The sequence below is a fragment of the Oncorhynchus masou genome, chromosome 30, assembly GCF_036934945.1.
Source record: "Oncorhynchus masou masou isolate Uvic2021 chromosome 30, UVic_Omas_1.1, whole genome shotgun sequence".
Taxonomy (NCBI): domain Eukaryota; kingdom Metazoa; phylum Chordata; class Actinopteri; order Salmoniformes; family Salmonidae; genus Oncorhynchus; species Oncorhynchus masou.
In genome coordinates, this window is record NC_088241.1 from 5,121,816 (window position 1) to 5,135,809 (window position 13,994).

General features: G+C 40.1%; 1 protein-coding gene across 1 annotated transcript in view; it reads left to right on the top strand.

The window, feature by feature from the left end:
- The window catches only part of LOC135523012 (glutamate receptor ionotropic, NMDA 2D-like), a 133,201-nt gene that overhangs the window by 51,448 nt on the left and 67,759 nt on the right, over nt 1-13,994 (top strand). The window contains 3 exon segments of the mRNA XM_064949742.1: nt 5,055-5,284; nt 12,427-12,587; nt 13,847-13,916. Of these exon segments, the coding sequence (XP_064805814.1) occupies nt 5,055-5,284; nt 12,427-12,587; nt 13,847-13,916 (461 nt within the window).

The following is a 13,994-nucleotide window of genomic DNA, read 5'->3' on the forward strand; positions in this document are numbered from 1 at the left end:
TCTCTCTCCTTCACTCTCTTTGGTCTCTCTCTTTCTCTCCTTCTCTCTCTTAGGTCTCTCTCTCCTCTCTCTTAGGACTCTCTCTCTCCTTCTCTCTCTTAGGTCTCTCTCTCTCTCATTCTCTCTCTTAGGTCTCTCTCTCCTTCTCTCTCTTAGGACTCTCTCTCTCTCCTCTCTCTTAGGTCTCTCTCTCTCTCCTTCTCTCTCTTAGGTCTCTCTCCCTCTCTCTCTCTCTCTCTCTCTCTCTCTCTCTCTCCTCTCTGTTAGGTCTCTCTCTCTTCTTCTCTCTCTTAGGTCTCTCTCTCCTTCACTCTCTTTGGTCTCTCTCTCTCTCTTTCTCTCCTTCTCTCTCTTAGGCCTCTCTCTCTCTCTCCTCTCTCTTAGGTCTCTCTCTCTCCTTCTCTCTCTTAGGTATCTCTCTCCTTCTCTCGCTCTCTCTCTTAGGTCTCTCTCTCTCTCCTTCTCTCTCTTAGGTCTCTCTCTCTCTCTCTCTCTCTCTCTCTCTCTCTCTCTCTCTCTCTCTCTCTCTCTCTCTCTCTCTCTCTTAGGTCTCAACCTCTCTCAATTCAATTCAATTCAAGGGGCTTTATTGGCATGGGAAACATGTGTTAACATTGCCAAAGCAAGTGAGGTAGATAATATACAAAAGTGAAATAAACAATACAAATTAACAGTAAACATTACACATACAGAAGTTTCAAAACATCAAAGACATTACAAATGTCATATTATATATATATATATATATATATACAGTGTTGTAACAATGTACAAATGGTTAAAGTACACAAGGGAAAATAAATATGCATAGATATGGGTTGTATTTGTGTTTGTTCTTCACTGGTTGCCCTTTTCTTGTGGCAACATGTCACAAGTGGGTGCACTCTCTCTCTTTCAGGTCTCTCTCTCTCTCCCTTAGGTCTCTCTCTCCCTTAGGTTTCTCTCTCTCTTATGTCTCCCTCTCTCTCTTATGTCTCTCTCTCTCTCTCTCTCAGGTCTCTCTCTCTCTCTCTCTTAGGTTTCTCTCTCTCTTATGTCTCCCCCTCTCTCTTATGTCTCTCTCTCTCTTTCAGGTCTCTCTCTCTCTCCCTTAGGTTTTTCTCTCTCTTATGTCTCCCTCTCTCTCTTATGTCTCTCTCTCTCTCAGGTCTCTCTCTCTCTCTCTCTTAGGTTTCTCTCTCTCTCTCTCTTAGGTCTCACTCTCTCTCTCTCAGGTCTCTCTCTCTCTCTTAGGTCTCACTCTCTCTCTTTCAGGTCTCTCTCTCTCTCCCTTAGGTTTCTCTCTCTCTCTCTCATGTCCCTCTCTCTCTCTTATGTCTCTTTCTCTCTCTCTCAGGTCTCTCTCTCTCTCAGGTCTCTCTCTCTCTCTTAGGTTTCTCTCTCTCTCTCTTAGGTTTCTCTCTCTCTCTCTCTTAGGTTTCTCTCTCTCTCTCTTAGGTCTCTCTCTCTCTCTCTTAGGTTTCTCTCTCTCTCTCTCTTAGGTCTCTCTCTCTCTCTTAGGTCTCTCTCTCTCTCTTAGGTCTCTCTCTCTCTCTCTCTCTCTGAAGGTCTCTCTCTCTCTCTTAGTTCTCTCTTAGGTCTATCTCTCTCTCTCTCTCTTAGGTCTCTCTCTCTCTCTCTCTCTCTCTCTCTCTCTCTCTCTCTCTTAGGTCTCTCTCTCTCTCTTAGGTCTCTCTCTCTCTTAGGTCTCTCATCTTTTACAGCATGACTGCTGCGCTGTACATATTTTACCTCTCTGTCCTCCTCTCACACATTCCCTTCATCTCTCTCATCTCTTTTTCCTGTCATTTAAAATAAGGGTTCTAGTGTTTGATCTTGGTGAAGATTAGACCATGAGTGGTGAAATTAAGTGTATGATTTCATCTCAGTTTTGAAAGGAGTGGTGTTCAATATTTATTTATTGAAAGTTTATATGTCACGTGCACGGTATACAGCAGGTGTCACGCCTTGGTCTTAGTATTGTGTGTTTTAGTTTATTAGTTAGTCAGACCAGGGTGTGACATGGGGTTATTATGTATTGTATTTTCGTTTTGGGGTTTGTAGTGTTTGGGATTGTAGTTGATTAGGGGTGTGTGTGTGGTTAATTAGGTTGGCTGCCTGAGGTGGTTCTCAATCAGAGTCAGGTGCTTCTCGTTGTCGCTGATTGGGAACCGTATTTAGGTAGCCTGGTTTCGCTTTGCATTTCGTGGGTGATTGTCCCTGTCTCTGTGTAGGTTGCACCAGTCAGGCTGTATTAGGTTTCGTTCTGTTTGTTGTTTTTTTGTATTTATTTAGTTATTCGTGTTAGTTCGTTCGTTTTGTCTTCATTCAATAAACATGAGTAACTTACACGCTGCATTTCGGTCCGACTCTCCTTCAACAACAAAAGAACGCCGTTACAGCAGGTGTAAACAGTACAGTGAAATGCTTACTTTAAAGCTCTTCCTCATCGATGCAGTGTTCAGTATCAAAGGTAAAGAAATAGGAAATCCACAATAGCATCTTAATAAGAGCAGGGAATCAATAATAGGTCACATCAAATAAAAACAGGAAATAAAACACCTTAAAAACAGAAAATATACCTTATCATAAGGCATGGATCAGTCATTCCAGGGGTTTTGGATATTTGGTTAATCTTGAGTGGAACATTTTGTCCATAACGTTGCTTACAGTAAAATGGGTTGAAAACATTGTTTCGCAAGCTAATACTAACTAGCGATACCAATAGCGCAATGACTGGAAGTCTATCTGCTAGCATGCTGGTATCCCTTTAACACTGCAGGCCTTCATTTAAAGCTCTATTGGTATCTGCTAGCATGCTGGTATCCCTTTAACACTGCAGGCCTTCATTTAAAGCTCTATTGGTATCTGCTAGCATGCTGGTATCCCTTTAACACTGCAGGCCTTCATTTAAAGCTCTATTGGTATCTGCTAGCATGCTGGTATCCCTTTAACACTGCAGGCCGTCATTTAAAGCTCTATTGGTATCTGCTAGCATGCTGGTAACCCGATAACACTGCAGGCCTTCATTTAAAACTCTATTGGTATCTGCTAGCATGCTGGTATCCCTTTAACACTGCAGGCCTTCATTTAAAACTCTATTGGTATCTGCTAGCATGCTGGTATCCCGTTAACACTTCAGGCCTTCATGTAAAACTCTATTGGTATCTGAAAACATGCTGGTAACCCGTTAACACTTCAGGCCTTCATTTAAAACTCTATTGGTATCTGCTAGCATGCTGGTATCCCTTTAACACTGCAGGCCTTCATTTAAAACTCTATTGGTATCTGAAAATATGCTGGTAACCCGTTAACACTTCAGGCCTTCATTTAAAACTCTATTGGTATCTGCTAGCATGCTGGTATCCCTTTAACACTGCAGGCCTTCATTTAAAGCTCTATTGGTATCTGCTAGCATGCTGGTATCCCTTTAACACTGCAGGCCGTCATTTAAAGCTCTATTGGTATCTGCTAGCATGCTGGTAACCCGTTAACACTGCAGGCCTTCATTTAAAACTCTATTGGTATCTGCTAGCATGCTGGTATCCCTTTAACACTGCAGGCCTTCATTTAAAACTCTATTGGTATCTGCTAGCATGCTGGTATCCCGTTAACACTTCAGGCCTTCATGTAAAACTCTATTGGTATCTGAAAACATGCTGGTAACCTGTTAACACTTCAGGCCTTCATTTAAAACTCTATTGGTATCTGCTAGCATGCTGGTATCCCTTTAACACTGCAGGCCTTCATTTAAAACTCTATTGGTATCTGAAAATATGCTGGTAACCCGTTAACACTTCAGGCCTTCATTTAAAACTCTATTGGTATCTGCTAGCATGCTGGTATCCCTTTAACACTGCAGGCCTTCATTTAAAGCTCTATTGGTATCTGCTAGCATGCTGGTATCCATTTAACACTGCAGGCCTTCATTTAAAGCTCTATTGGTATCTGCTAGCATGCTGGTATCCCTTTAACACTGCAGGCCTTCATTTAAAGCTCTATTGGTATCTGCTAGCATGCTGGTATCCCTTTAACACTGCAGGCCTTCATTTAAAGCTCTATTGGTATCTGCTAGCATGCTGGTATCCCTTTAACACTGCAGGCCTTCATTTAAAGCTCTATTGGTATCTGCTAGCATGCTGGTATCCCTTTAACACTGCAGGCCTTCATTTAAAGCTCTATTGGTATCTGCTAGCATGCTGGTATCCCTTTAACACTGCAGGCCTTCATTTAAAGCTCTATTGGTATCTGCTAGCATGCTGGTATCCCTTTAACACTGCAGGCCTTCATTTAAAGCTCTATTGGTATCTGCTAGCATGCTGGTATCCCTTTAACACTGCAGGCCTTCATTTAAAGCTCTATTGGTATCTGCTAGCATGCTGGTATCCCTTTAACACTGCAGGCCTTCATTTAAAGCTCTATTGGTATCTGCTAGCATGCTGGTAACCCGTTAACACTGCAGGCCTTCATTTAAAACTCTATTGGTATCTGCTAGCATGCTGGTATCCCTTTAACACTGCAGGCCTTCATTTAAAACTCTATTGGTATCTGAAAACATGCTGGTAACCCGTTAACACTTCAGGCCTTCATTTAAAACTCTATTGGTATCTGCTAGCATGCTGGTATCCCGTTAACACTTCAGGCCTTCATGTAAAACTCTATTGGTATCTGAAAACATGCTGGTAACCCGTTAACACTTCAGGCCTTCATTTAAAACTCTATTGGTATCTGCTAGCATGCTGGTATCCCTTTAACACTGCAGGCCTTCATTTAAAACTCTATTGGTATCTGCTAGCATGCTGGTATCCCTTTAACACTGCAGGCCTTCATTTAAAGCTCTATTGGTATCTGCTAGCATGCTGGTATCCCATTAACACTGCAGGCCTTCATTTAAAGCTCTATTGAGAGGACTGTTGACTGGATGCATTCATACTTTTCCAGTGAGGGACTCTCCTCCTCCTTTTCCCTCACGTCCTCCCTCTCTCTCTCTCTCCCTCATACCCCACCCCACCAAACTCCCTCTCTGCCCCAACCCTGGTCTCCCCCCACCCCCTCCTCTCCCTCTCTCCATCCAGAGGCAGGAGGCTCTACGTTCACCATAGGAAAGTCTGTGTGGTTGCTGTGGGCCATTGTGTTCAATAACTCGGTCCCAGTGGAGAACCCCAGAGGAACCACCAGTAAGATCATGGTGCTGATCTGGGCCTTCTTCGCTGTCATCTTCCTGGCTTCCTACACAGCCAACCTGGCTGCCTTCATGATCCAGGAGGAGTACATAGACACTGTCTCTGGACTCTCAGACAAAAAGGTAAACATAGAAGAATGGTTGTGTGTTTCTTTTTGAAAGGTGGGTAAGGATTATAGGTAAAGGCTATAGGTAAGGGTTATAGGTAAAGGTAAAGGTTATAGGTAAGGGTTATAGGTAAAGGTTATAGGTAAAGGTTATAGGTAAGGGTTATAGGTAAATGTAAGGGTTATAGGTAAGGGTTATAGGTAAAGGTAAAGGTTATAGGTAAGGGTTATAGGTAAAGGTTATAGGTAAAGGTTATAGGTAAGGGTTATAGGTAAATGTAAGGGTTATAGGTAAGGGTTATAGGTAAAGGTAAGGGTTATGGGTAAAGGTAAGTGTTATAGGTAAAGGTAAGGGTTATGGGTAAAGGTAAGGGTTATAGGTAAAGGTAAGTGTTATAGGTAAAGGTAAGGGTTATGGGTAAAGGTAAGGGTTATAGGTAAGGGTTATAGGTAAAGGTTATAGGTAAAGGTTATAGGTAAAGGTTATAGGTAAAGGTTATAGGTAAGGGTTAAGGTAATAGTTAAGGTCAGGGTTAAGGTAAGGGTTAAGGTAAGGGTAAGGTAAGGGTTATAGGTAATGGTTATAGGTAAAGGTTATAGGTAAAGGTAAGGGTTATAGGTATAGGTAAGGGTTATAGGTAAGGGTTATAGGTAAGGGTTATAGGTAAGGGTTATAGGTAAGGGTTATAGGTAAGGGTTATAGGTAAGGGTTATAGGTAAAGGTAAGGGTTATAGGTAAAGGTTATAGGTAAAGGTTATAGGTAAGGGTTATAGGTAAGGGTTATAGGTAAGGGTTATAGGTAAAGGTAAGGGTTATAGGTAAAGGTAAGGGTTATAGGTAAGGGTTATAGGTAAAGGTAAGGGTTATGGGTAAAGGTAAGGGTTATGGGTAAAGGTAAGGGTTATAGGTAAGGGTTATAGGTAAAGGTTATAGGTAAAGGTTATAGGTAAAGGTTATAGGTAAGGGTTATAGGTAAAGGTAAGGGTTATAGGTAAGGGTTATAGGTAAGGGTTATAGGTAAAGGTTATAGGTAAATGTTATAGGTAAAGGTTATAGGTAAAGGTTATAGGTAAATGTTATAGGTAAATGTTATAGGTAAATGTTATAGGTAAAGGTTATAGGTAAAGGTTATAGGTAAAGGTTATAGGTAAAGGTTATAGGTAAGGGTTATAGGTAAAGGTAAGGGTTATAGGTAAGGGTTATAGGTAAGGGTTATAGGTAAGGGTTATAGGTAAAGGTTATAGGTGAAGGTTATAGGTAAAGGTTATAGGTAAAGGTTATAGGTAAGGGTTATAGGTAAAGGTAAGGGTTATAGGTAAGGGTTATAGGTAAGGGTTATAGGTAAGGGTTATAGGTAAGGGTTATAGGTAAATGTAAGGGTTATAGGTAAGGGTTATAGGTAAAGGTAAGGGTTATGGGTAAAGGTAAGGGTTATGGGTAAAGGTAAGGGTTATAGGTAAGGGTTATAGGTAAAGGTTATAGGTAAAGGTTATAGGTAAGGGTTATAGGTAAGGGTTATAGGTAAGGGTTATAGGTAAGGGTTATAGGTAAGGGTTATAGGTAAGGGTTATAGGTAAGGGTTATAGGTAAGGGTTATAGGTAAGGGTTATAGGTAAGGGTTATAGGTAAGGGTTATAGGTAAGGGTTATAGGTAAGGGTTATAGGTAAGGGTTATAGGTAAAGGTAAGGGTTATAGGTAAGGGTTATAGGTAAAGGTTATAGGTAAAGGTTATAGGTAAAGGTTATAGGTAAGGGTTATAGGTAAGGGTTATAGGTAAGGGTTATAGGTAAAGGTTATAGGTAAAGGTTATAGGTAAGGGCTATAGGTAAAGGTAAGGGTTATAGGTAAGGGTTATAGGTAAATGTAAGGGTTATAGGTAAGGGTTATAGGTAAATGTAAGGGTTATAGGTAAGGGTTATAGGTAAAGGTAAAGGTTATGGGTAAAGGTAAGGGTTATGGGTAAAAGTAAGGGATATGGGTAAGGGATATGGGTAAAGGTTATAGGTAAAGGTAAGAGTTATAGGTAAAGGTAAGAGTTATAGGTAAGGGTTATAGGTAAAGGTTATAGGTAAAGGTTATAGGTAAGGGTTATAGGTAAAGGTTATAGGTAATGGTTATAGGTAAGGGTTATAGGTAAAGGTAAGGGTTATAGGTAAAGGTAAGGGTTATAGGTAAGGGTTATAGGTAAAGGTTATAGGTAAAGGTTATAGGTAAGGGTTATAGGTAAGGGTTATAGGTAAAGGTTATAGGTAAAGGTTATAGGTAAGGGTTATAGGTAAGGGTTATAGGTAAAGGTAAGGGTTATAGGTAAGGGTTATAGGTAAGGGTTATAGGTAAGGGTTATAGGTAAAGGTTATAGGTAAAGGTTATAGGTAAGGGTTATAGGTAAGGGTTATAGGTAAAGGTAAGGGTTATAGGTAAGGGTTATAGGTAAGGGTTATAGGTAAAGGTTATAGGTAAGGGTTATAGGTAAGAATTATAGGTAAAGGTTATAGGTAACAGTTATAGGTAAAGGTAATATGTAAGGGTTATAGGTAATGGTTATAGGTAAGGGTTATAGGTAAAGGTAAGGGTTATAGGTAAGGGTTATAGGTAAGAATTATAGGTAAAGGTTATAGGTAAGGGTTATAGGTAAGGGTTATAGGTAAGGGTTATAGGTAAGGGTTATAGGTAAGGATTATAGGTAAGGGTTATAGGTAAGGGTTATAGGTAAGGGATATAGGTAAAGGTTATAGGTAAGGGTTATAGGTAAAGGTAAGCGTTATAGGTAAAGGTTATAGGTAAGGGATATAGGTACAGGTTATAGGTAAGGGTTATAGGTAAGGGTAATATGTAAGGGTTATAGGTAAGGGTTATAGGTAAGGGATATAGGTAAAGGTTATAGGTAAGGGTTATAGGTAAAGGTAAGCGTTATAGGTAAAGGTTATAGGTCAGGGATATAGGTACGGGTTATAGGTAAGGGTTATAGGTAAAGGTTATAGGTAAGGGTTATAGGTAAAGGTTATAGGTAAAGGTAAGGGTTATAGGTAAGGGTTATAGGTAAATGTTATAGGTAAGGGTCATAGGTAAGTGTTATAGGTAAGGGTTATAGGTAAGGGTTATAGGTAAGGGGTAAAGGTAAGGGTTATAGGTAAGGGTTATAGGTAAGGGTTATAGGTAAATGTTATAGGTAAGGGTTATAGGTGAAGGTTATAAGTAAAGGTTATAGGTAAGGGTTATAGGTAAAGGTTATAGGTAAGGGTTATAGGTAAAGGTTATAGGTACAGGTAAGGGTTATAGGTAAGGGTTATAGGTAAGGGTTATAGGTAAGGGTTATAGGTAAGGGGTAAAGGTAAGGGTTATAGGTAAGGGTTATAGGTAAGGGTTATAGGTAAAGGTTATAGGTAAGGGTTATAGGTGAAGGTTATAAGTAAAGGTTATAGGTAAGGGTTATAGGTAAAGGTTATAGGTAAGGGTTATAGGTAAGGGTTATAGGTAAAGGTTATAGGTAAGGGTTATAGGTGAAGGTTATAAGTAAAGGTTATAGGTAAGGGTTATAGGTAAGGGTTTTAGGTAAGGGTTATAGGTATAGGTAAGGGTTATAGGTAAGGGTTATAGGTAAGGGTTATAGGTAAAGGTAAGGGTTATAGGTAAGGGTTATAGGTAAGGGTTATAGGTAAGGGTTATATGTTAAGGTTATAGGTAAGGGTTATAGGTAAAGGTTATAGGTAAAGGTAAGGGTTACAGGTAAAGGTAAGGGTTATAGGTAAAGGTAAGTGTTATAGGTAAAGGTAAGTGTTATAGGGAAAGGTAAGGGTTATAGGTAAAGGTAAGGGTTATAGGTGAGGGTTATAGGTAAAGGTTATAGGTAAAGGTAGGGGTTATAGGTAAGAGTTATAGGTAAAGGTAGGGGTTATAGGTAAGGGTTATAGGTAAAGGTTATAGGTAAGGGTTATAGGTAAGGGTTATAGGTAAGGGTTATAGGTAAAGGTTATAGGTAAAGGTAAGGGTTATAGGTAAGGGTTATAGGTAAAGGTTATAGGTAAAGGTAGGGGTTATAGGTAAGGGTTATAGGTAAAGGTTATAGGTAAAGGTAAGGGTTATAGGTAAGGGTTATAGGTAAGGGTTATAGGTAAGGGTTATAGGTAAAGGTTATAGGTAAAGGTAAGGGGTAAAGGTAAGGGATATAGGTAAGGGATATAGGTAAGTGTTATAGGTAAGGGTTATAGGTAAAGGTTATAGGTAAAGGTAAGGGTTATAGGTAAGGGTTATATGTAAATGTAAGGGTTATAGGTAAGGGTTATATGTAAAGGTTATAGGTAAAGGTAAGGGTTATAGGTAAGGGTTATAGGTAAAGGTTATAGGTAAAGGTAAGGGTTATAGGTAAATGTAAGGGTTATAGGTAAAGGTAAGGGTTATAGGTAAAGGTTATAGGTAAAGGTAAGGGTTATAGGTAAGGGTTATAGGTAAAGGTTATAGGTAAAGGTAAGTGTTATAGGTAAAGGTAAGGGTTATAGGTAAAGGTAAGGGTTATAGGTAAGGGTCATAGGTAAGTGTTATAGGTAAGGGTTATAGGTAAGGGTTATAGGTAAGGGGTAAAGGTAAGGGTTATAGGTAAGGGTTATAGGTAAGGGTTATAGGTAAAGGTTATAGGTAAGGGTTATAGGTGAAGGTTATAAGTAAAGGTTATAGGTAAGGGTTATAGGTAAGGGTTTTAGTTAAGGGTTATAGGTAAAGGTTATAGGTAAAGGTAAGGGATATAGGTAAGGGTTATAGGTAAAGGTTATAGGTAAAGGTAAGGGTTATAGGTAAGGGTTATAGGTAAAGGTAAGGGTTATAGGTAAGGGTTATAGGTAAGGGTTATAGGTAAGGGTTATAGGTAAAGGTTATAGGTAAAGGTAAGGGATATAGGTAAGGGTTATAGGTAAAGGTTATAGGTAAAGGTAAGGGTTATAGGTAAGGGTTATAGGTAAAGGTAAGGGTTATAGGTAAGGGTTATAGGTAAGGGTTATAGGTAAGGGTTATATGTTAAGGTTATAGGTAAGGGTTATAGGTAAAGGTTATAGGTAAAGGTAAGGGTTACAGGTAAAGGTAAGGGTTACAGGTAAAGGTAAGTGTTATAGGTAAAGGTAAGTGTTATAGGGAAAGGTAAGGGTTATAGGTAAAGGTAAGGGTTATAGGTAAAGGTTATAGGTAAAGGTAGGGGTTATAGGTAAGAGTTATAGGTAAAGGTAGGGGTTATAGGTAAGAGTTATAGGTAAAGGTAGGGGTTATAGGTAAGGGTTATAGGTAAAGGTTATAGGTAAGGGTTATAGGTAAGGGTTATAGGTAAGGGTTATAGGTAAAGGTTATAGGTAAAGGTAAGGGTTATAGGTAAGGGTTATAGGTAAAGGTTATAGGTAAAGGTAGGGGTTATAGGTAAGGGTTATAGGTAAAGGTTATAGGTAAAGGTAAGGGTTATAGGTAAGGGTTATAGGTAAGGGTTATAGGTAAAGGTTATAGGTAAAGGTAAGGGTTATAGGTAAGGGTTATAGGTAAGGGTTATAGGTACGGGTTATAGGTAAGGGTTATAGGTAAAGGTAAAGGTTATAGGTAAAGGTAAGGGTTATAGGTAAGGGTTATAGGTAAAGGTTATAGGTAAAGGTAAGGGTTATAGGTAAAGGTAAGGGTTATAGGTAAAGGTAAGGGTTATAGGTAAAGGTTATAGGTAAAGGTAAGGGTTATAGGTAAAGGTTATAGGTAAAGGTAAGGGTTATAAGTAAGGGTTATAGGTAAGGGTTATAGGTAAAGGTTATAGGTAAAGGTAAGGGTTATAGGTAAAGGTAAGGGTTATAGGTAAAGGTAAGGGTTATAGGTAAAGGTAAGGGTTATAGTTAAAGGTAAAGGTTGTAGGTAAGGGTTATAGATAAAGGTATGAGTTATAGGTAAAGGTAAGGGTTATAGGTAAGGGTTATAGGTAAAGGTAAGGGTTATAGGTAAAGGTAAGGGTTATAGGTAAGGGTTATAGGTAAAGGTAAGGGTTATAGGTAAGGGTCATAGGTAAGTGTTATAGGTAAGGGTTATAGGTAAGGGTTATAGGTAAGGGTTATAGGTAAAGGTAAGGGTTATAGGTAAGGGTTATAGGTAAATGTAAGGGTTATAGGTAAGGGTTATAGGTAAGGGTTATAGGTAAATGTAAGGGTTATAGGTAAGGGTTATAGGTAAATGTAAGGGTTATAGGTAAGGGTTATAGGTAAATGTAAGGGTTATAGGTAAGGGTTATAGGTAAGGGTTATAGGTAAGGGTTATAAGTAAAGGTAAGGGTTATAGGTAAGGGTTATAGGTAAGGGTTAAAGGTAAAGGTTATAGGTAAGGGTTATAGGTAAAGGTAAGGGTTATAGGTAAAGGTAAGGGTTATAGGTAAGGGTTATAGGTAAAGGTAATGGTTATAGGTAAAGGTAAAGGTTATAGGTGAGAGTTATAGGTAAGGGTTATAGGTAAGGGTTACAGGTAAGGGTTATAGGTGAGGGTTACAGGTAAGGGTTATATGTAAGGGTTTGATTCTGATGTACCAATGTTTAAAAATATGTTCAGTTTAACATCAATTTCACTCGCAAGCACATAATGGTGTCCAGGCTCTCTCTCTCTCTGTCTCTCTGTCTCTCTGTCTCTCTCTCTCTCTCTCTCTCTCTCTCTCTCTCTCTCTTTCTCTCTCTTTCTCTCTCTTTCTCTCTCTTTCTCTCTCTTTCTCTCTCTTTCTTTCTCTTTCTCTCTCTTTCTCTCTCTTTCTCTCTCTTTCTTTCTCTCTCTCTCTCTCTCTCTCTCTCTCTCTCTGCTTTCTGATGTTCAATGTTTTGGTTGAATATGATAGCATGGTATTTTGAGCTTGATGTTGAGTGTACTGTCATGTTCTTTCACATCTCCGTGCTTTATGGTCAATACTTTGTTGTCGTGATACTGCTCAGTGTTATGGTGATTGGACATGGCTACAGATACACTTATTTTACAATACAACTGGATTCATACGGTTTATGTGATTTGGTCTCTATGGTTCTCTGATGTAGAAAAAAAAATACTTCCTTGTACAGTAGCAAAGCACAGGCTTCTACCCTCTCTATTCAAACATAGGCCCATTGTTTCTTCATAAAATAGGGATGTTTAGCCCAACTCAAACTCACCTTTCTTACCTCTCTTTCAGTTCCAGCACCCCACAGAGCAGTACCCCCCTCTGAAGTTTGGCACGGTGCCCAATGGAAGTACAGAGAAGAACATCCGCAGTAACTACCCTGGCATGCACCATTACATGGTCAAATATAACCAGAGAGGGGTGGAGGACGCCATTAACAACCTCAAGACTGGGTCTGTCTTTCTTTCTGTCCCTTCTGGGATCTGAACTATGTCTATGAGATGATCCCCTCACTCTCACTCTTTCCCCTAAACTTCCCTCTCACAATATCAACCTCTCACCCGAAAACTTCTCACCCAAAAATGTCCTCTCTGTCCCACTCTATATTACAGAAACAGTCAAATACTTCCCCCCTCTCCTCTCCTTCTCTCTCCATCCCTCTCCTCTACCCTCTCCTGTCCTTCTCTCTCCATCTCTCTCCTCTACCCTCTCCACTCCTTCTCTCTGCATACCTCTCCTCTCCACTCTCCTCTCCTTCTCTCTGCAGCCCTCTCCTCTCCACTCTCCTCTCCTTCTCTCTGCATCCCTCTCCTCTCCCCTCTCCTCTCCTTCTCTCTGCATCCCTCTCCTTTACCCTCTCCTCTCCTTCTCTCTCCATCCCTCTCCTCTACCCTCTCCTCTCTTTCTCTCTCCATCCCTCCCCTCTACACTCTCCTCTCCTTCTCTCTGCATCCCTCTCCTCTACTCTCTCCTCTTCTTCTCTCTGCATACCTCTCCTCTTTTCCCTTCTCCTCTCTTCTCTTGTTAAATCTGCATCATATGTCTGCTGGGTTGTATAATCCTTACAGTTTACTGTCACTAAGCCCCTGTCATCATCTTTCCCCGATTGCCTCTCCACCCCATTTATAGAACACTGTTAATGTCCTGGGAATGAGATGCTCTCTGTCGCTCCCTCTGTCATCCTGTCTCACCCCTCTTCTCTCTCTCTATTTTGCTCTACCTCAGCCTCTCTTTATCTCTCCATCATTATTTCCTTTCCTTTCTTTAATATATGCCTTCCCCCCACCCTCTCTCTCTCTCTCTCTCTCTCTCTCTCTCTCTCTCTCTCTCTCTCTCTCTCTCTCTGGTTATTTCCTCCCCTGTGTGTTCTCTCGGTGTGTTTGTGCTTAAACTTTATAATACTCATCACTCTCTATCTCTCTCCCCCATGTGTATTTTGCCCCGGAAGTGTGTAAATCTTCTTTCCCTCTCTCTCTCTCCTCCCATCTCTTTTCTCACAGTACTGTATAAATCCTTCTCTCTCCACCTTCCATCCCCTCTCTCTTTCACTCTCTTTACTTTTCACTCTCTTTAGCACTTTCTCCCTTTCTCTCTTCTCCCTCTCTCTCGTTCTAACTTCAGATCTTTCTCACTCTCTCAACTCTTGCCTTTCTCTTTCTCTACTCCATCCCCCTGTTCTATTAACTCTTTAACTCCCCCGCTCTCTCTACAGGAAGTTGGATGCCTTTATCTACGATGCAGCTGTGTTGAACTACATGGCCAGGAAAGACGAGGGTTGTAAGGTGATGACCAGACAAGTTTGACTTGATGTATTCTATCTATTTACTCCTTTATTGTGTTTTATTGTCAGCTAGATAGCC